Source organism: Canis lupus, chromosome 4, assembly GCF_011100685.1.
Source record: "Canis lupus familiaris isolate Mischka breed German Shepherd chromosome 4, alternate assembly UU_Cfam_GSD_1.0, whole genome shotgun sequence".
Lineage (NCBI taxonomy): Eukaryota > Metazoa > Chordata > Mammalia > Carnivora > Canidae > Canis > Canis lupus.
This window is the reverse complement of record NC_049225.1, coordinates 59,008,459-59,030,701: the sequence shown is the minus strand read 5'-3', so window position 1 is coordinate 59,030,701 and position 22,243 is coordinate 59,008,459. Positions and strand designations below refer to the sequence as shown.

The window sequence follows — 22,243 nt, the reverse complement described above, 5'->3', positions numbered from 1 at the left end:
CTGATGTCACGGGCCTTGGGCTGGGCCCCCACCATGGCCTTGTGGGCTGAGTGCAACACACACCATTCCAGCCCCCAAGAAGAGATGGGCCAGGTGGAGAAGGGCCCCACAATCAGGGTAAAAGAAGAGGGGAACCTGGAACGAACTTCTGGCCTCCAGCTACATCTGGCCTGGGACTCTGCAGAAAGCCAGGGGCTCTCTGAGACTGACCATCATGGCACATGGCGGCTACCCCCAGCCCCCACCCCCCAATAAGGGGCTGCCAGAAGGGAGGAGACCCTTGGTAATACCACCACCCCTCTGGGCTTCAGTTTCCCTTCTGCAGGTGGAGAATGAGGAATGCCACTCCCCCTTCCCTAATCTGCCATTCCAAGCGGAGATCTGCCAAGCAAGGAGTAAGCAGCTGGAAAATCGGGGAGCTATGCTCATCCCCAAAGCCTAAGGCCAGAGAAGGTGGCAGCAGGGCAAAGGAAGAGTGTTAGGGGCGTGGAGCAAAAGAGACTCCTCTGGACAGGGAATCAAGGAATCCTTCACACGGGGAAGCAATGGCATCTGGGCTGGTTCAGGCATGGGGCGGTAAGGGGACCTGCTCCAGGCAATGGAGACAGCCAGAGCAAAAGCCAGGAAAAGAGACATCAAAGGATCTTTTCCCGCTTTGCTTCAAGCCAAGCTCAGGTCTCCGCTCCAACACTTGGGGACTGTGCCCTTGTCGCCCTGCTGATGTCAGCTCTCCCATTCCTGGTGCTTCTGGAAGAAGAGGCCATCCTGCTTCCACATCCACAGACCTGGACCTTCTAGGTCCTCCTCCCTCCCCCACCCCTGCCTGCTTCAACGTCCCTTGGGTACTGTAAGCCCTGTCGTCACGGTGCTGGGGAATCGGAATCGGGGCTGGGAACGCTGCCATCATGCTACAACGGTGCAGAGACACAGCCGTGAGGCAGGAGCCACTGCTGGGCCAGGAGGGCCAGAGGGATGACCTGGGTGGAGGCACATGCCAGGTGGCACTGCAGGCCGCAGGGAGGAGGCTTGCGGGGAGAGCGTGGGGTCTGTTTTACCTAACATCTTTATCCCTTGCATTTTTTCCTTCAGTCGGGAATTCTCCTCCACTAGGCGCTCAAAGGCTGCAGAAGCCTCTCCCAGAGGCACGCCGCCCCCTGGGTCGTAGATCCGGTATGGTCCTCTCCCTTCCATGAGGGTGGCTCAAGCCCTGCCGTGGTGCCCACCTGGCTGCAAGGACAACAGCAGTATGTGAGGGGGCTGGCCAGGCCACTGACGCATCCTAGTCCATCAAGGCCCCCAGAAGGCAGTCCCCATAACCCAGGAGCAAATGCGGCACCTGCGACTGGCCACGGTACAGCAGGGCAGCACAGTCACCTCCTCTGATCTGGACACTGTGTCTCTCTGAAGAGACAACCCAAGAGGAGCATCAGTTTCCGTAAGCAGCCTCACAGCACTGCTGGTTCATTTGGGACAGCAATCCACTAGAAGTGCCACATAAAGTACAAGAAAGAGCAATGGGCTCGGGAGTCAAAAAACCTGAGTTCACGTCCTGTTGGTGGGGTCCAGGACAGGATCCTGCAGCCCCGCAGCCCCAGCGCATAGCTCGGTGAAGCTATAAAGGGAGTGTCCGGTGAACACTTACTGAATGAATAAATGGTCTCACCATTAACTCACTGTGGGATTGTGGGCAGTCCCTGCCCCACTCTGAGGGGAAATGAAAGTCTTACACTAAATCAGTGATCTCTAGACTAAAATGCCTGGGCCCTAAGGGATATGCAAGTCAACCCAATCCAAAGTTTCATTTATATATATATTATCTTTTTTAAATGAAAGAAGAAGAAGAAAAAACCCTGACTAATATTTAATATACTAATTGACACTGTCACCCTCTTCTTCAGCCTCATATTGTGTATGGCCTGTCCCTTCCAGTTCTAATGAACACAGATGAATTTTCCATCCAACCACGATCTACTTGAGCAGCAAGGGTTTTGCATCAATCTGTTCAATTTTGTCCACTTTATTTTGTTTGACTCCACCATGCAAAATGATTTCAGAATTCCAGTTCTGTAACATAGTAGAGAAATGTCCTTCTTCCATTCATTAATTTAGTAAGTTTTTAAAGATTTTATTTATTTATTCATGAGAGACACAGAGAGAGAGACAAAGACATAGGCAGAGGGAGAAGCAGGCTCCATGCAGGGAGCCCTCTGCAGAACTCAACCTCAGGGCCCCAGGATCATGACCTGAGCCGAAGGCAGGCGCTCAGCCACTGAGCCACCCAGGTGTCCCCATTCAGCAAGTATTTATTGAGCATCTACTCTGTGCTAGGTACCAGTCCGGGTGCTGGGAAATGATGAGCAAGTAAGACAGACAAACATCCCTCATGGAGCTCGCATTCTAGTGGTCAAGACAGATGATAGATGGGTAGATAAACATGGTACTCGGGGTGATTAAAACATCTATGGACAGAAATTAAGCAGGGAAGTATGAGGCAGGGACTTCGATTTTAAGTAGAGCTGTCAGGAAAGGCCTCACAGAGAAGGAGGCATTTTAGCAAAGATTCAAAGTAAGCAAAGGAACCAGCCATCTGAGGAAAGTATATTCTAGGCAGAGAGAATAGTTAATGCAAAGGCCCTGAGGTTGAAAAATTGATCCAGCAAAGAGCTGGCCAAGAAGAAAGAGCTCCAAAGGGCTCCACTGGGGGCCTCAACAACCTCCCTCCCAAGATCACCACCCCCAGGGCAAAAACTATTTCAGTCAGGAATCTTCAAGGGTCCCATGAGAATCCACACAGGGCTCACTGGAAGAAAAGAGTGAATAAGGACTCATAATGAGAGCCCCACTGGCCAGGCACCACACCCACCTCTTTGGGGGTACCACCTCAGTGAAGCTGTGTGACAACCCTACGGGCTACGTTATCCTCGCCATGTGAGGAAGGATCCGTGAGGTGAAGTGACACAGCCAGGATGACAGGGCCAGCATAGGAGAGCCAAGGTACAAATCAGTTGTGCCTAAGAAAGCGAGTTCAATTAGCCCCCTGCTACATTGGCTCTGCTCCCCCAACAAGACTCAGGCCCGAGGGGCGGACAGCGAGTTCCAGCCTGTGGGGTAACACCTATCCAGCTACCAGGTACCCTCTGGGCTGTTTTCCCTGCCTTGCGGCACATGAAATAACAATGATCTTGCCCCGAGGGTCCATGTTACCACGGAATGACAAGGCTGGAGAGAAAATCAATTCCAGAGGAGCGGGATCCCTCCCCCTCAAAACTGAGAAACAGAAGACGAGCACCCACTTCGAGAGGCACCCACGCCTGGCTGGGCCCCGCAGAAGCAAAGGACAACTGCCCACACGCCCAACACAGCAGTCATCACTTAGTTTAGGGGGGACTTGTTTTCGACTTGAAAAGGTCAAAGTGTCACAGCAGAGCACTGAGAGTACTTAAGTAGACAGTGTGGATAGAGCACTTAGCACGATGACTGATGACCAGCAAGGTGCTCGAAAATGCTGGTAGACGTGAGGGGTGGGGAGCCCTTCCTCCACACTCCCCACGCTCCTCACATGCCTCTCCAACAAAACACTGCCGCCCAGTATGCAATGTGGGTGACTGGTGTAAGCATGTGTGTGCTTGACGGAGAACTTCCTGGAGGAAGGAGCATGCTCCATGCATCTGTCAGCAGCACAGGTCTGGTGTTTGGAAGCTAAGCCAATGACTGAGAGCTCAATGCACAGATGGGGGGGCCGAGGGCTGGGAGAGGCTTACAGCTACTTTTGGTGATAAGTAGCCCCCATGTGTCCTGGATCCTGCTCACCCCTCTACACTCACCCTAAACAGAACTCACCGCTGACTTGATGTGACGTTTTTTACTCTACACCTGGCTTGCCCAGGAGACTGGGAGCGCCATAAGAGCAGGGGCCGAGTCCACCTTGTCCACCAGTCTATCTTCAGAGTGGTCCAGAACAGCCTCTAATCAGAGACACTGAAGGACGAAAGGAGCCAGTGACCTGCCTCTGCCTCCTGAGAGGCCATCCAAAAGCATCCTGAGGGCTTCTCTGGGACCCACTGACCAGTGATACTCTGGACAACCATACACTTCTGGAACCAGCACAGCCATGCTCCCTCTGAGAAGCCCAGACATACAGCCAAGCAACAGGGTAGGATGTGGAATACAGAAACTGAAATCCCACCTCCATGTCCTCTAAACTGTATGATGTTCGGGTTCTTCCTCAGCACTGGGGAAGTAACATGGAAGGGGGCCCGGGAAGCCAAGGAAGGAGCAAGCAGGGCCACTGTCCCCAACCCCAGGCCTGGCAGGCAGAGCTCGGGGCAGGATAAGAGAACAGGCTGCCAGGCAGTAGGCCAACGGAGCCCACACAGAACAGCCTGATGGGAGAAAACCCTCTGGAGCTCAGGGAAGCCATCCGCGGGAGGGCCTGGACTTCTGGGGGGAAGAAACACAAAAACAGAAACAGGGAATTTCCACGTCCCGCTGACCTCATGCCCAGATGGTCAGCGGCAATTCCAGGACGACTGCCGGGCAGACAGGAACTCTCCTGTCAGTGTGCTTTCTAGAACCTTTCCTGAAAAGGGGACTCATTCCCAGGATGACAGAACTGGAAGGGAATCCCCAAGGGCAACAGGATGACCTGTTAGCAGGCACCCAGGGGCCCGCTGAGGGGGGCTCTGCACCACTCTCCCGCCTCCTAGGCAGGCAGCAGAGTGTGTGGAGGGGGCAAAGGGGTGCGGACCCCAGCCCTGCTTGGGGCAGTACCGGAGCTCAGCGCCCAGGCCTCCTGGGCATCAGCTCATCTGACTCTCCATCACGGTGTGAGGGCAGTGAGTCAGGGCCCGGAACAGGAAGATCAAGCTCACCCAACAAGTCAGGATGGAGCTGGAACCAGAAGGTCCTTGCGCGCTCTCTCGCTCCTCTCTCTCTCTCTCTCTCTCTCTCTCTCTCTCTCTCTCTCTCTCTCTCTCTCTCTCTCTCTCGTCTGCCCAGTGCCCTTTCCCTCCACTTTCCGCTCCTGGGCTAAGATCCAATGACAACGCAGAGGCCCCACCCCACGTTCTTCCAGGACCTGGCCAGAACCCACGTCCGGCTACAGACCCGCAGGCAACCCACCAGCAGGGGGACACCAGCCCGCCTTCCCATCACAGAGCTCAGCAGAGGGGTGACCAGAGCCCCCACAGCCCGCCCCGGCCCCCTGAGGGGTACCCGCTGGAACCAGACCCAGAGGGGGAGGCCAGGCGGCAACTGCAGGGTGTGAGGATGGAAATGATACCGTTGAACCCAGAGGAGCCAGGGGCCCCACAGAGGAGGAGGTGGCGTGACGAAGTGACAGAAGAGTGGCTGACGGGGAGTGCGGGGGGCAGGAGAGTGGGCTCAAATCGCAACCTCCATCCGAGAAGAGAAGAAGTGAAAGAGGCTGGAGTTGGAACTGAACGGCCATCCCAGCTCCCCACCGAAGAGCCCTGGCCCGTCTGGTGAGCCACGGGCTGGGGCTGGGGCTGGGGCTGGCGCCGGCGGGGGGCTCCGAGGCCCCCAGAGGAGATAAGCTTGCACAGCCTGTAACAGCTGCAAAACGCCCAGTATCTTCCCAAGCTCTGTCTGTCCATTCAATCGCCATAAGTCTCGGGAAGCAGGGAGGGCTGACGTCCGTCTGACAGACGAGGAAACGGAGGGAACGTCCCGGAGCTCGAACTAAGGCCGCTGGGTTCCGGCTGCGCTCCGGGGCAGATGAAGTTCTCCCTGCTGCGGAGGGAGAAGCCTCAGCAGATCTCCGACCGGAGTCGGGGTTCGGGGGGCCCAGGAAGCAGCCAGGGGCCACCTGCGGAGGCAGAGTAGGGGCTGCCCGGGGTGCCAGTGGGGGGGCTGACAGCGGGCAGAAGGGAAGAGGTCTCTAGGAAAGAAGGCCCAGGACAGAAAGTCAGAAGAAGGTGCTGGCATCCTCTCTGCGGCCTTTTAGGGCCACGGGAGAGCCCGGCCACACACTGCACGGTGGTTCCCTCGTGCGCAAAGCGATGACCCTGGGCTGGAGAGAAACCCGGGGATGTCGTGGAGCTGGCCTAAGGACCAAAGGAGACCAAAGCCCCAGGAGCCAGCAGCGAGGCAAGGAAAGAGAGGGGATCCCCCACACTGGGGGCAGTACAGACATGGAGTCGGGAAGACAGGGTCCCCATGTGACGCAGGGTCTGAGGTGAAGCAGGTGAGGCACACGGGACAACACTGAGAGGGTCACTCGAGTGCAGGCACAGGACCTTGAGCAGGAGCCCTCCTCGTGGGAGGCACCCCAGGGGCTTCACCAGTGTCTGCCCCTCCCTGGTCCCAGCCCCGACCCCCTGGAGGTTGCAGGCTTTTTCTGAGCCTCGGCTGCCTCTGCTGCAAAACAGCCCGACCTGCCCTCGGACCAAAGCAATGAAATGCAACAATATGTGTACAGCGGCAAGGGTGTTCTCACTTTCTACTTCTTACTTCCTGATTACTTGATTTACTCAACAAGAAACATATTCATTTTATAATAATAAAATTTCCAAAGTAATAATGATGTGTGTAGAGCACGAAATTAAATGTCTGGCATGCCGTGGGTTCTTGGTAAAAGGTTGGGGCAGCCCCATAACTCTGCCACACTGGTTTAGGGCCGTGTCTTCCCCACTCCCTTCTACTCCCCCCTTTTAATGGAGTTTTTAGGTTCCTTTGCCATCTCGGCAAGTTAGGTTGTGACACCAACTTAATTTCTGGTAACTGCAAAAAGACATTAAGCAGGGACACTGGTACAACCACAGCCAGTGAAGATCCCAGAAGCCGATGGGCTGTGGAACTGCACTCATGAAAGACTGGGAAGCATCTGAGCCTCCTTCTCCTCAACTGTAGATGGGAATATCCTGCAATACTCCCCAGGGGTGACAGGAAGCTATGAAAGCACTTTGTAAACTAAAGTAAAAAATCTCTCCATATTCATACTTTATGATGATCTCCAGCCCTCCCCCGTGACCCCATTGTCAGGAAAACTACGGACCCAGGGCCATCCATCAAAGAGCCCACCTTGAGGGACTCCTAGATGGCTCAGTGGTTGAGGGTCTGCCTTCAGCTCAGGACATGATCCCGGGGTCCTGGGATGTAGTCCCGCACCGGGCTCCGTGCAGAGAGCCTGCTTCTCCCTCTGCCCATGTCTCTGCCTCTCTGTGTGTGTCTCATGAATAAAAAAATAAAATATTTTTTTAAAAAGAGTCCACCCTGGCATCCTCTCCAGTGAGCCAAGGACTTACTTAGTCTGCAACAATTCAGTAATAAAGAGGCTATAGGTGTAGCATGTAATACAAGGAACCAGGCCCAGAGCAAACATCTTCCCCTCACTGGGCCTCAGTTTCCCAAAAGGAGGGGTTTGTATTTGCAACACTGGCAACAATATAATAGAGAGAATCGACTAGAGGATCTTTAGGCCCCTCTAGTTCTGACATTCCAGAAGTTGCCATTAATTATCACCCCTTCCTACAACCTGTTGTCAGACCTCGAGAAGGCTGCTCTCCTCAGCAATAATCCCTAAGGCCCAAGTGGATTCTCCTGAACCAAGAGTCCTCCTACAAGTACTATCGGGGTGGCTTTACCTCCCCCAAGGGCAGTCAGAAACCCGCAGATGGTGTCTGCAGCCCCTCGCTGGGTCCCCCCCACTCCCTAGCATGCACCCTGGCTCCAGCCCAGCTTGAGAAATGTGTCCCTCACACAGCACACATCTCCTCTGTGTCCTCCTTCCTCCCCTCCCTTGCGCTGACTCACCACCGAGAGGGCCTCCGCCTGCAAGACTCAGGCTCCACACCACCTGCCTGGGGACAAGGGGGTGGAAGGAAGCAGACTCAGAGAGGTGAAGTCGCTTGCCTAAAAACACACAGCTGGTGAGTGGTAGAACAAATAATCCAGGCTCAATCTGTGAGACTGCAGTGTCGCTGCCCTCTCCCCTGGCCTGCTCCCCTGAGACAACGGGCTGAAGCTCAGTGGGAGGAAACCAGTCCTGCCGCCTGGCTGGCTGGACCAGACTCCCAAGTTCCCAGCCCCTGCCTCAGTGGATCTCTAATTTGGTATGCAGTCAAGTCCCAGTCTGCCTCTGATCACCTGTAGCCACCAGGGCTTAGAGTCTCAGGTGGAAGGAAGCTCAGGGGAAACGCAGTCCTGTGCCGATCCAGTCCCCAGGGGAGCCAAGGGACTCCGATGACCATCTTCAGTGACCCAACTTCCTCCCTAAGGACCCTCCCCTGGGTAGCCAACACTGGCTGCAGTTAGAGTACTCCTAGTTCCACTTCCACCAGCACTTACTCTGCCCTCTGGAGTCCTCTGGAACAAGGAACACGATGTCTCTCTTCTCCAGTTCAGCCCTGAAGACATTTGCAACCTGCAGCATTCTCCTGTAGCTAGTTAGACCCTGTTCCCTATGCTGTTCCTTGAGGGGCTGGCTTGCAGACCCCTCCCTATGCCCTCCCCCACCTCAACCCTCTACCTCTACCTATCTGTAATGGGTCCTAAAACTGAACACAACACTCCAGGTATGGTTCACAAACAGAGGAACTTTCACCTCCACCTTTTTAGGTATTATGTTTCTATTGATGTAGCCTTGCATACATTTTGTTTCTCTTATAGCTGAGTCACTGGCAGCAAAGAATGTCCTTTCTCAATGATGTCAATACCTGCTTACACGTCTGATTAGCTGAGAACAAAGTTCTCTTACAGAGAAGTATGCCCTGAAGTTTTAGTTAACTATAGGGCCAGTGGTTTACCACCCAAATCAGTAATCCTCTACCTAAGAATCTAGAAATGTCTGCGTCACTGCCCACAGGGGCTGAACAAAGATGTGTACTGCCACATGCTTTATAACAGCAGAAATGTCCTAAATGTCCACCAGGGAGGCACTGGTTTAATAAACCACAGTGCACTCACTCATCGGAATGCTATGCAGCCATCAAAAAGAATGGGGCACACTGCTTTGCAATGACATAAAAAGATGTCCACAGAATACCATTAAGGATAAAAAGCCCAAGTATAATAGAATACTAATTTTTTAAGTTTATTATTTTTTCTTTTACTAACCTCTACACCCAGTGTGGGGCTCCAACTTATGACCTAAAGACTGAAAGTCATACGATATTCCAAATGAGCCAGCCAGGCACCCAAGGATACTATTAAAAAAAAACAACACACAACTACATACATGTACATATGTACGTGCATATATATATGTGTATAAAATCATAAATGTGCATAGGATAAGGTCTGGAAACATACACACCAAACGCCTACTAGTAGACAGCTCTAGAGAGGGACCTGGGATAGGGGCTGGAAACAAATGAAACATATATTTCACCTACAAAAATTTAAACTCTTTACAAGGAAATCTAGTCTTATTCCATTGAAAAAATTAACTTAAAAATATAGTGGGGGAAAAAAATATATATAGTGGGAGCAGGGTCAGGGGAGAAGAAGAGAGAAGATAGCTTTCAATTTTTACTTTATACCTTTTGTATTCCTTGAGAGTGGCTCTTCCAATGAGAATGTTATTTTGTAACTTTTTAAAAATGGATATTTTAAAATATTTTTTTTAAAATTTAAGTGTCTTGACAAGGTCAGAAGGCACACTGTTGGGGCACCAAATGAGACTGGAGGGCTACAGGCAGGGGTGAGAGCATTATGTACCTGCTTCATAAGGACACACAAGGCTTAGGGATTTGATCATAAAAAAGAAGGAAAAGTCCATGGGGATCTCTGGGTGGCTCCGCAGTTTGGCGCCTGCCTTCGGCCCGGGGCGTGATCCTGGAGTCCCGGGATCGAGTCCCAAGTTGGGCTCCTTACATGGAGCCTGCTTCTCCCTCTGCCTGTGTCTCTGCCTCTCTCTGCGTCTCTCATGAATAAATAAATAAAACCTTAAAAAAAAAAAAAAAAAAAAAAGAAGTCCAGAAGCAAGTTTTCTAGTCAGGAAAGTCACTGGATGGAGTTGGCAACCTAAGAGAGGATCTGGCTTCAGGAAGGCCAGGGCTGGCCTTGAGGTGATAAAGATGGGAAGAGAAGTAGCAGACTTTGGATACCCATCCTCAACTGGGGAACAAGTACAGAGCTCCCCGCCCACTGCCTGTGGGTCCTCACACCGGGCACACCTGCTCTGCTGGAGAGGAAGCCGAGCCCAGGCAGGTGCAGAGCTTGGCTTGAGGCCACACAATTCCCAAGAGACGCAGCAGAACCCACACCTGATCATCACATCACTGGTCTCACCCTGTACTCCCTGCTGCCAAAAGCTCCCCGAGAAGACAGCCCCAGGAACCCCAGCCCACCTTCCTTCTGCCCCATGCACGCCTCCACTCAGCTCCTGCGATCCACAGGTATACACGCTCCATGCCAGAAGCCGGCTTTCCTCCCAGCAGCTGGGACCTCACCTGGCCCAGAAGGAGGACCCTGACTATCAGCTGTGGGGACACAGGGTACTAGGGTCACCCTTAGACAAAAGGGATGAAGGCTTTGGCTGTCTTTCTGTCTCCCAGTCCCCAATATGCCCAAAGCTGGTTTACCCAAAGAAGGGTTTCTCCAACACTGTAACTGCCCCCTCTAAGGGGGAAGAGGACAACTTTTAAGAATTTCCCCTTCTCTAAATATGGTGAAAGGAGGGCTCATTGGATCCAAATCCTGGTTCTCTGCTCCTTGCCACGTGACCCTGACCTGGCCTCACTTTCCATGTTCTTCCCTATGGAAACGCTGGGAGGACCCACTAGGAGCCACAGAGCTGTTGACCTTAAAATGCCACCCAACAGGTGCCATAGTGGCTACCAAGGGGACAACCAGGCAGGGGTAACACCACTCAAATAAAAGCCAAAGATTTCCTATTCTAGCAGCAAAGGCTGGAGACTCCCTGATGAAGATGAAAACAAATAAATACATGGGGGTAAGTTCACACCAAGGAGTACGATACAACTGTGAAAATGAATGCACTATAGCCACAGATACAAACCAGACCAAATCTCACAAATATAACACTAAGCACAAAGAAGTTGTCGAATACAAAGTTGTACGACAGCATTTAAAGAGTATTATTAAACATACAAAAGAGTACTACCTATTATGTAAGGATGCATTTGTTTATAACAAAACTAGAGACATTTATAAGAGAATAAATGTTAAATTCAGAACACTTGCTACTTCCTGATGGAAGGGAAAGGGAATGATCAAGGAGAAATTTCAGGTGTACAGAAAATGTGTGACTTCTTAAGCCGGGCTGGGTAGGGGCCTGGTGTGCACACGTTGCCCTCCATGTCTGGAAGATTTCTTCATATTTTCTAAAAGTCAGTGTTGCTGTCCTTGGACTCCTGCTCTTCCCAGGGGCTGGGCCAGGGGGAGGGGAGAACACATGCAGAGGCCTAAGTAGGGATGTGGAGGGACCAGGGTTCCTCAGCCCATTGATGAAGCTGGCCACAATGAAGGCCCAGGACGGGCCTGCCAGACAGTGGAAAGTGGAGCAAGCCCTCTCCAGTGTGGGTGGAGACCAAACCAAAGGCCCCTGACTCATGGGACACCCCCCACACCCGCCCTAAAAATACCAGCTCTGACCTCTGAGTATGACTCCTTGGTGACACAACTCCCACAGCACCCCCACCCTCCCCCCGCAACACACACACCATACATCTGCTGGGCCACCCGGTTTGTCCACCCTGTAAGTATTCAAGGGCACAGGGAACAGCTTCAGGGTGAGGTCCCTGGGGAGACAAGAGCTCAGCCCTGCCTGGGGACAAAGAGCCAGCTGCTCCTCAGGCCAGTCATCTGTTCCTTTTGGAAGAGTGACTGTCCTGGGCCAGTCATGGGGGAAAAACATCAAAAACTTCCCACAACTAACAGGCTAAGGTGACTGCCAACGTCCATCTCTGGAGGTTGGGGAGCTCTGCTCCACAGAACAAAGGAAGCTTCTTCGCGCTTTCCCTGTGTCTCCCTTTTGGCAACTCTCCAGAGGGCCCCAGCTACCCTCCCTTCCAAGAGGGACAGGGAAAAGAAAAGCAGGCACTGTGGGCAGGCAGGGTTGCAGCAGCAAGAAAAAGTGGGGATGGAGGGTGGGCACAGAAAGGCCTGGCCCAGTAGGAAGAGCTCAGGACTGGATGGAGCCAGAGAAACGGCAGCCGAGTTACTGGGCAACAGCGTTTTTAGAGCTGAGAGGGAACATTCTAAGACCCCAGCCAGTGCAATCCCTTCATTCTGCAGCTGGGACACCAAAGCCAGCAAAGGAAAAAGGCCTGCCCAAGGCTGCATAGGATGACAGTGACACAGGGGGAAGCAAACCTAGGCCTCCTGCCAGTACACTCTCTTACTGCGCAGCACCACGCCTGCCCTCCCTCCAAGTGGTCAGGTGGGCAATGAGGGAAAAGGGGAGTGAGAAAGGAGGAAGCTGCACCCAGGGGGACCCATGAAAGCTAACCATCCATAACATGGGAAGATGCTGCCTACAAGCTAGAGCACTCCCTGACCCTGGGGATGGGAGTCAAGCCGAGACTGGATGATCATCTGCTGGGGTGCACCCCTACCACTTGTAAGTGTCTGCTTTTCCAAACATGGATGGAAAGACATCTGACACAGAACAAAGGACAATCCATCCAGAGAGGACACAGCGTGGTTCACAGGTGGCAGAGGGGTTAAAGGCAAGTTATCCCAATGCTCGGAAGATGGCACCGTCCCCACCATCTCCTACTGAAATCCCTTGTATGCTCAGGATTGTCATCACTCATGAGATCAGCAGCTAGCACTGACTGGTTGCCAGCAGCAGCCCTGTGCTGTCTCATTAATTCACAGCACTGGAGAAGATAGTGGCGACATCAGAGAACCTTACAGATGAGGGAGAGGGGCCACACCCACTCAAGTGAGCCAAACTTTGAAGCACACGCTCTCCACCAGAGGTTCCCAAAGTGTGCCACAAAGCAGCATGGCCACCACCCACTGGATGGAGCCCCTCTGGGGACACAGTCATATATGTGTTTGACAAGCCACTCAGGTGCTTCACATGTGTGCTTGTTTGTCAACCAACTGCTCTAATCACTTCCCGATGCTGCACACAGGGAGAAACCACAACTTCTCTGCCCGGCAGTAAAAGACCTTAGGGTTTTTCCGGGTCCAGCTGGTCAGCTCTCCCAACCCAGCAGAGCCTTACCTCAAATCCTCTATCCAGTCTACTAAGTTCCAGAAGGTGCTCAGGCCCCACTCTGCACTCACCATCTTTCTAGAGCCTGGCCTTGGAGTCACCCCCTCTACCAGGAAGCCCCCCGACTACCTGCTGCCCCCAATTGTTCTGTACTCCAGTGAGACTTATGCCAGGCACCTGCAGGCACATAATGCCCTCCACATGAATCAAAGATTTATTTTAATTTTTTTTTGGATTTTATTTATTTATTCATGAGAGACACAGAGAGAGGCAGAGACATAGGCAGAGGGAGAAGCAGGCTCCATGCAGGGAGCCTGATGTGGGACTCGATCCTGGGACTCCAGGATCACACCCTGGGCCAAAGGCAGATGCTAAACCACTTAGCCACCCAGGCGTCCCACATAATGCCTTCCAGATCACATTCAGAGCACAATTTCTCTCCATTCCACTACAAGTTCCTAGAGAGCCAGGTGCATAGTTCCTATGTACCTGGCATCATGTTCCTCTGCAAGCACTGGCCACAAAGGCAATCAGGAAAAATTTGCTGGCTATGAGAAAGAAAAAAAAAACCCTTGGGGAGCAAGTTCTGGTTCTCAACCTGACATTGCCACTACCTCCTAGGATAAGTACCTTCCCATCTCTTGGCCTCAGTTCCCCTCATCTGTGAAATGCACCCTTATTCTAGTTTCTTCTATTCTACTCATCCATTGAACAAACCCAGGAGAGCTTTACCTCAAACACTCTTATCTTGTATCAGGGATGCACATGCACCAAAGTGGTCCCTGCTCTCACCCTTGTACTCCAGGAAAAGAGAAAGGCAACAAACAAGGAAACACTAAACATTATTATATTCTAGGCACTAAGTTCTATACATATACTTTCTCATTTGCAAATAAACAAGATTATTTCAGAGCATGATGAGTGTATAAAAACATAATAGTAATATGACAGAAAGTGAAAAAAGGGGCCACTTTGCATAGAAAGGTCAGGGAAGGCCCCTCAAAGGAGGTGACATTTGAGCTGAGACTTAACAGTTCAGGAAGAACCAGCCATGTAAAAAAAAATGGGAAAGGTGTTCCAGGCGGGAGGAACAGCACATACAAAGGCCTCAAGTCAAGAACAAGCTTGGCACATTGGAAAGAAAAAAAAAAAAAACAAAAAACAAAAGCAGGCTGCCGTGGCTAAACTGCAGTGCAAGCAGAAACTACCCAGTAGTATTCAGAGAGACAGACAGATAACCTCCTACAATTGTGAGGTGCTCAAATCAGGTCGGCCCGACTCACCCCAGGACATCCGGGCCCCAACTCATAGGCAGCATTAGGGGTAAGGGTATGAGTCAGACCCCACAGCTTCCTGGGGCCCCAAAAGACCTGCTGTGGACATAGGGGCAGCTACCACCCTTCAGCATGAGAGCCTCACCATACCCACAGGACCCCCTTGGGTGGGGGAAAACAGGATCACAGAAGTATAAGGAATACAGAACACTCACAACTGTAGCTCCCAGGGGGACATGATCAAGTGCTTCCATGAAGTGCCAGTTCCTGATTACATTATTTTCCCAGGACACAGAGGGGACAGAAATCGTGGTCAGTGGAAAGGGAACAGGGCTATACTATTCAAGGCTTACTGATCTTGGCCAAGTCTTAATCTTTGTGGGCCTCAATTTCCTCATTTGAGAATTGAGGCTACTGTTAGTGACTATCTCCTAGGGTTGTTGAAAGATTAAATGAGATACTGAATGTAAAGCACTGTGCCTAGCACAGGTAAGTGTTCATTAAGTGTATGCTGTCATTACTGCTCTCGGTTTTTCACTGTCTCAGTTCTGTCTGCTGTAAAATAAAGATAGTAATACAAGATTCTTATGCCTTTGTACCAATCAATATTCCAGCCTCCTAATACAATATCCATGATTAGGAGTAAAGAAAAAAAAAATGAGAGTCGTCTTTTCTGACCTCTCAACAGATGCTGAATTCCCCTCTATCATACCCTACTGCTTGGAAAATACGTGCTGATTAAATTCTACTTTGGTGATACTGTGAAGTTAAAATGATGCATTAGGAATCCACAGATTTCTCTGTACCGTCATTCTGCAAAGGGGGTGGGGTGGATGTTGCTGATTCCTCAGCATCATCCACAAACCACCCCCAATCAAAACACAATCTCTCACCCGGTCACACAAAATTCACGCCCACTTCCATACACACAGTTAATGAAGGTATAATGGGATCACTTCCAAATGCACCATCACACACACACACACACACACACACACACACACAAATGTCCTACAGTGGAAAATTCACCCATATATAGAAACATCACACCCCAAATCACTCCCAGAAGTTCACTACACACAGCTACCCTGCACGCACATGCACACAAATGTTGAAAAGAAACCGTATAGCTGGAACTCTAGAGCCAAATGCCAGGGTTCGAATCCCGACTTTGCAACTCCCTAGCCGTGTGACCCCCAATCTCCAAGCGCCTCGGTTTCCTCAACTGTAAAGTGGGGATGATAATAATACTCATTTAAAGAAAGATGTCAGCACTGCAAGACTTTAACACACGCAGAGTTTAGATCCGCACTTGGAAAGCGGCCAACACCTTATGATTTTCCCCTTCACCCCGTGCGCCCCCTGCTCCCGAGGGGTCCCGCACCTCCCGCCCCCCCCCCCCCCCCCCGCACCCGGCCCGGCCGCAGTGCGCAGGCGCGCCGCCGCCCTCCCTCCGCGCGGGGCAGGGACGCGCCGCCGCCGGGGCCGCGGAGCCGAGCAGCGCCGTCCCCCGCGCAGGCCCCGCCGCCCGCCCCTGCCGCCCGCCCCGCCCCGCCCCGGCTGCCCGCGTACCTGCGCGTGGGGCCCGGGCACACGCCGCCCCGCTCTCCGCGTCCAGCCCCGGTCCCGGCCTGGCCCTCCAGCGCTCGGCGGACTCCGGGCCGGGGCGGGGGAGCGCGCCGGGGACGAGGAAGTGCCGGGGGCGGGGCCGCCCGGCCCCTGGGAAAGTCCCCGGCGATTGACAGGCCGGCCGGCCAATGGCGCTGCGCCCTCGGGGCGGGCCGGCCGCGGCGGGGGGGGCGCCGCGAGGTAAACAGCCGCAGCCCGGAGGCCCGGAGGCCCGGAGCCCCCTCCCCCCCCCGCCCCGCCCGCGGCCTCCGGGGCGCCCCTCTCCCCGCGCTCCCGCGGAAGCCCGGAGCCCGACACGCGGCCGGAATTGCAGAGCGGCGCGAGCCGCCGAGACCCCCTCCCTTCCTCGCCGCCCGGGGAGCCTTGCCCTGGGGCACGTGAACGTCGGGAGCTGAGCCGCAGCGCCGGCCCAGGGCTCTCCCGGGCAACTCCGCACAGCTCCCAGGAAGTCGTGCTGCAGGGAATCCCTAAAGAACTTTTTTTTTTTAAGATTTATTTATTTATTTATTCATGATAGCAGAGAGAGAGAGAGAGAGGCAGAGACACAGGCAGAGGGAGAAGCAGGCTCCCTGCAGGGAGCCCGACGCTGGACTCGATCCTGGGGTCAAAGGCAGGCGCTAAGCCGCCGAGCCACCCAGGGATCCCCTCCCTAAAGAGCTTTTTGTGCATACTTACTGCCCCCCCAGACCCTGCAAGCATTTTGCAGGCATTACATTATGTCTTTCACTGGGCCATCCTAGTGAAATGGGTTTGTCCCCTTGTTTACCGTAAATAAATCTAACAGGCCCGAGAGGTTAGTGGACAGTAAGTGGCGGAACCAAGATTCAAACCCGCAAGTGGGCAAATCCAGAGGCGGCCTCCCACCCTGTCGGCATATTTGTGAGCCAGATCATCCGAAGAGTTGTGGGATTTCCCAGACCCTTAAGGAGCAGCTTGGTTTAACCGTGAGGAACGCTTTCTCTGGTCTCTTTTTAAGCCCGTCATTTTTTTTTTTTAAAGAGAGTTTTAATTTCAAAAAGTAGAAGGACCTGTACTGGAGATAAGGGACAGCTCTTTAAATGGGGGTAAATAGAGCTTTATGAAAAACCTATTGCCAAAGATTCACTTCCCCAGAGCTGATAAAACCTTAGTCATTGACAGGTCCTCATGCTCAGAATAGATTTTGAGAGCTCATTCCTCCAGGCCCTCATTTTTGGAGAGATCTCACAATCAACTGTGACTGAAAAGACACACATTCACCGCTACCCAGGTAGAAATCTAACCCCAGGATTCTCCTCAGACTTTGTGACTTCAGTTGCTTCAAAGGTGTCCTCAAATTCTGGGATTCCTTGAGTTACTTCAAAAGTGTTACCAAATTCTCAAAACAATATTAATTCTGGTTCGTTTTAATTATGAAAAGAAGTACTCATAAACTCTGATTTTAAAGGGGTGGGGGGATGCAAAGACCAAGCAAAGCACCTTTGAGTGTCCCCAAAGGGGGAGGGTATGGAAGGATTAGAAACTGGGGCTGGTTCACAGGCAGCTCCCAGGCATCACTCTTACCCATTAGGCCTCCCCAAATCGGTTTTCTTTCTGCTCTTTGTCAGCAGTTCCCAATTTGCCTCCTCTGGAATGCTATCTTCCTAAGCTCAACCGAAGTCTTCTCCTGAACACTGAAATATATTTTAAAAACATGTAGCGTCTCCAACTATTTGCATTTTGTTTCCCAACTATTTCAGCTGTTTTTGTAAGACGTCTGACCTTCGAAAGTTAGGCAAATAGCTTCACCCCTTAACATCCCTGATGACCCCTGGATGGTCTTGTTGGACAGTGCTCTGGTATGACATGAAAAGTTCACATAGTCTTTTTTTTTTTTTTTTTTTTTTTTTGCCTGATTCCCTATTTTGGGATAATTTTTCTTAACACAACATATGAGGAAACTTAGCTCTTCAAAGTCATGACCACACCCACCCCTTTCAAGTCTTAGTTTGAATTCAGAACTTCCTGGCATGTTAGAAGCCATGGAGACAGACCATTGTTCTTATTCCCCTCTTTGATATATAGGTAAACTGAGGCCTAAATAAAGTAAACGATTCCTTCAGGGCTACACACATTGAATGATACCACCACGGTTGGAACCCAGGACCTTGGTTTCCAGGCATATGTGCTCTTTCCACTGCACCATGTTGTCTTTCCAGTGTCATGATTTTTCCTACAGAAACTCAATGCTCGTTATGAACACAGGCTATGGATTTAGCTAATTGGGTTCTAACCCCTACTCAACCACTTGCTACCTGGGTGGTCTCCCTAAGCCTCAGTTCCTCCCTGAAAAATGGAGAAAATTGTATCTTACCCCTGATCATGGGGATAAACGAGATAATGCAAGTAAAGCCCAAAGCTTGGCACACAGTAGGCATTCGAGAAATGAGAGTGGTGTATACACATGGATCGCAGGCCCCTGACAGAACTTCACTGGTAAACCCAGGAATGCCCCCCTCCCTAAGTTCCATATCACCATCCACATCCTCTATAGGCCTCTAGACCCTGAAAGGGTGGGAAATAGGCCACCTAGCCTGGTACCCCCTGCCACCCCTGCATCTGGAAGAAGATGTGCAAGCCAGGAGCTGAGTGACTCAGGCAGCTGGAAACTTCTTGCTCTTCCAGAGTGACAACAAGCACCTGCATAAAGCCCCACCTGGGAGAAGAATCAAAGGCCTATGTTTTGTTTTATTTTGTTTTAGTTTTAAACCATGCAACTTCCCTATCTCCTTTCCGCCACTCCCTCCCTCGGTGCCACCTCCGCTAAAGATGCTCCAAAGATAGACCTACATCCACATTTGGAGGAAATAGAAAACATACCAAAAATTCACCTGTAACTGACTGAACTTTAAATCAAGTGCCTAAAAAGGCATGGAGGCAGCATATTAAAAACATTAAGAAGGATCCCTGGGTGGCGCAGCGGTTTGGCGCCTGCCTTTGGCCCAGGGCGCGATCCTGGAGACCCGGGATCGAATCCCATGTCGGGCTCCCGGTGCATGGAGCCTGCTTCTCCTTCTGCCTGTGTCTCTGCCTCTCTGTCTCTCTCTCTCTGTGTGACTATCATGAATAAATGAATAAAATCTTAAAAAAAAAAAAAAAAAAAACATTAAGAGGTAACATTTACAGAGCATTTGCCGTATGCTAGGTCAGCACTTTGACATAACACGGTATCTCCCAACCACCCTGAGGTCATTAACACTGTCATCCCCATTTCACAGATGAAACTGGGGCTTTGAGGTATTAGATGACTTGCCCAAGGTCTTATATTAGCAACAAGTCCTAAATTCTTTCCCCTCTTAAGCCTTATGCTTATGCAGTCTTGCCAGCCAGTGAGACAGAGCTCAAAATGCTTGTCCTTAAAGCCTTGTTTAGAAATGATCAGACCCAGCCCTTCTCTCATAGGAATAAAGCCATCGAGGGCCAGAGAGGGGTAGGGACTTGCAGGAGGTCTTACAGTGAGTTTGTGATTAGTATTGAGGGCTAGAGCCCATAGCTCCTGCTCCTAGAGCATTGCTATCTCCACACACCCCACTGGTGGGAAGTGGAGCTTCTAAAGCCAACAAGCTCAGCCTCACTCTATTAGGTGAATTTGTGAGTTAGGGTCTTGGCTAAAGGTGAATGAAACTCAAGGTGAGCAGCTAATGAATTAGGAAAAGAGAGATCCCAGCTCTGGGTCCCTTCCTTCCATCCAGTCTTCCATCTCCATAGCCTGAGGCAATCTGGGGAATACAAAACCCATGGTGGATTCTAGGTGCTTTTCGATATTATGTGTGCACACAAGAGAGAGATTTTAGTGATAGTTAAATGAGAAATGCATGTCAAGCACATGATGTTGACTGAAATTGTAGTAGGTAATCATATTTTTTGATAAGAAATAAATAAGTGAGCAGAACCTATGTATGGTCCCTGTTTCCCACCCTTGGCCTCAGAAGCATTTTTAATTCTCTCTACCTCCCCAATCACTGCATGAGGGATGGATCGCCAGCTCTGAGCTAGAAGTTTTCATGTCCATTAGGCACCTTAAGGTAAATTAAACCATATCAGACTCACAATTTGCCCCTCCTTAAGAATATGCATGCCATGTAAGGGTTAAGGTACGGGCTCTGGAGTCATAGAGATCTGGGTTCAGGCCACAGCCCTGCCCTTACATCTTATATTCCCTCTCTGCCTGTTTCTTCACCAGTAACTCGAAGGGCAGAGTCCAATGCTGAGTGGAGAGGAAGAATGAGGTGCCACAGGGCCTGGAATGAGTTAAAGGCAGCAAAGCCCAGGGCCCAGAGCTATGGAGGAACTTGCCCTAGACCTCCCAAAGTGTTCTCAGAAGAACCAGGCCTAGGAGGCATTTCTCCCGATTTTTTCTCCAGGGTCTTTCCTGTTTGCCTCTTCTCCCTCCCAGCTGTTTCCGCTGCTGCCCTGGGCCTGCCAGCTTCACTAGGGTTTCTAGGACGCCACTGGTGAAGAGGAAAGAGCCAAGTGACTCTGGGGGAAATTCCCGGCCTCAGAGCATATGTGGCCAGGCACCTCCCACGGTTCCCGGGAGCCCCAGGCTTCCCCTAGTCCACCTCCTCTCCCTCTGGCCTCCCTGTCTTTAGATCAGGCTGTCCAGCCAGATCTAAGTTTGGATCCAAGCTTGCTCCTTGTCATCCTCCTGGAAGTGGGGAGCGGGCAACCAAGCCCAGCCCCTGAGGGAGGCAGCCCCACGGGAAACAGGCATTTCCTAATCCTGGGAAGCCCTGACAGGGCCCAGAGAGCAATCCTCCTACAGCCTCACCCCGTGTCCTTTCTCATACTCCCTCTTCCAGGGTCCCTCCACTTCTCCCTCCATTCTTCTCTGGCCCAGAAGCTGCTGTGACAGTGACTTGGTCTCTCTACTCCTTGCCCCTCCTAGCCAGGGACTTCCCTGGGCTGGGCCTCTGACCAGCTCTGGAAAATCAGGACCGCTTTTGATTAACAAGGAGGCCACCTTACCACTGTCTGGCAACCCACTCCCAGTGCCTCAGACCCTCTATCAAAGCTTCAACCACAGAAGGGTCCAGCCAGCCCTAGGAGGAAAGCAGGTGGGGACAGCCCTCCCTAGATCCATTTGCTCCGGCGCTGAGGAGGGTCCCAGCCCTCCATCATGTTCCCAAGGGAGGCAGAGCTAGACTCCCACCTGGTCTCTTCCTACCTAGCTGTAGACCACTAAAGTGCCCAATAAACATGCACACACCTACCCTCAAAAACTCACATTCACACACAGACACATGCATTCACATAATGACCCAGACACTCACAGACACACTGGCAAACCCACAGATGTGCTTGCAAACTTGTACTCACACGGACATACACATGTATGCCTCAACAGACCTGACACATGCCCACAAACATAGACAGACGCACATTCTCACATCAACACAAATCCACATTCACACTGGTGAACCTAAATCCCTTCCCTTCAAGGAAGGATAAGACAAAACTAGACTTTTCTTTCCCTTTGGAAAAACTAGCAGCGACTAGAAAGAAAAACATTGGCTGAGGAAGGGGCAAGAAGGGGAGGGCAGGAAGAGGAAATAAGAAATGGAGGGAGAGAGGCAAGAGGAGAATGAGGCCAGGCAAGGAGGTAGAGAGGCCCAGAGCCCAAGCCCTGGTGGGGGGAGAGGGAACCGGCCCAAGGGAGCAGCCAAGGCCAGCTGGCAGGAAAGTAGGAAGCCAGGTGGTTCTTGGTGCAGAGCTGGGGGGTGATCTGGTGGCCCTGGCACCCTTGTGCAGTGAGCCCTCACCTCTTTCCTGCCCCCCCTTCCCCCTGCCATTGGGCTGAGGCACTTACCTGGGGCAGGAGAAGACAAGGGTGGGTGCAGCGGGGGCTGCCACCCTGCGAAGGCTCAGCGCTCACTGTGCTTCTGCAGGAAGGAGGGCTGGGCTGGGCTGACTTTTAGGCAGGAGGGGAATTCCCCGAGATGGAGGAGCCAGCCGCCAGGCAGCCCCACAAGGCCCAGCTGAGGCCCCATCCTGCCCCCTGGCAGAGCACAGGGCCCTTGTCAGTTCCACCTGTCACTTCCCAGACTATCACTTGTCAAGCATTCCGGGGAAGGGGAGGGAGTTCTGGGGAGGAGCTGGAAGCCCGATGATTCTGTGGCTGGAACTGGAAAGGGGCAGGAGCAACCTGGTCTGCCCACCCTGCCCCACCCCC

General features: G+C 52.0%; 1 protein-coding gene across 5 annotated transcripts in view; it reads right to left on the bottom strand.

The window, feature by feature from the left end:
• The window catches only part of TNIP1 (TNFAIP3 interacting protein 1), a 49,245-nt gene extending 27,215 nt beyond the window's left edge, over window positions 1-22,030 (bottom strand). For 2 of the 5 annotated variants that reach the window (XM_038534990.1, XM_038534992.1), the window contains exons 1-2: window positions 15,997-16,134; window positions 1,056-1,227 (exon numbers count right to left, since the gene is read on the bottom strand). In XM_038534990.1, the coding sequence (XP_038390918.1) occupies window positions 1,056-1,191 (136 nt within the window). In that variant the 5' untranslated portion in view covers window positions 1,192-1,227; window positions 15,997-16,134. Of the gene's footprint in view, window positions 1-1,055; window positions 1,228-15,996; window positions 16,135-21,880 lie in introns of those variants that run through there. The other 3 variants (XM_038534991.1, XM_038534994.1, XM_038534993.1) reach the window with 3 other exon arrangements.
• Between the last annotated feature and the right edge of the window lie 213 nt (window positions 22,031-22,243).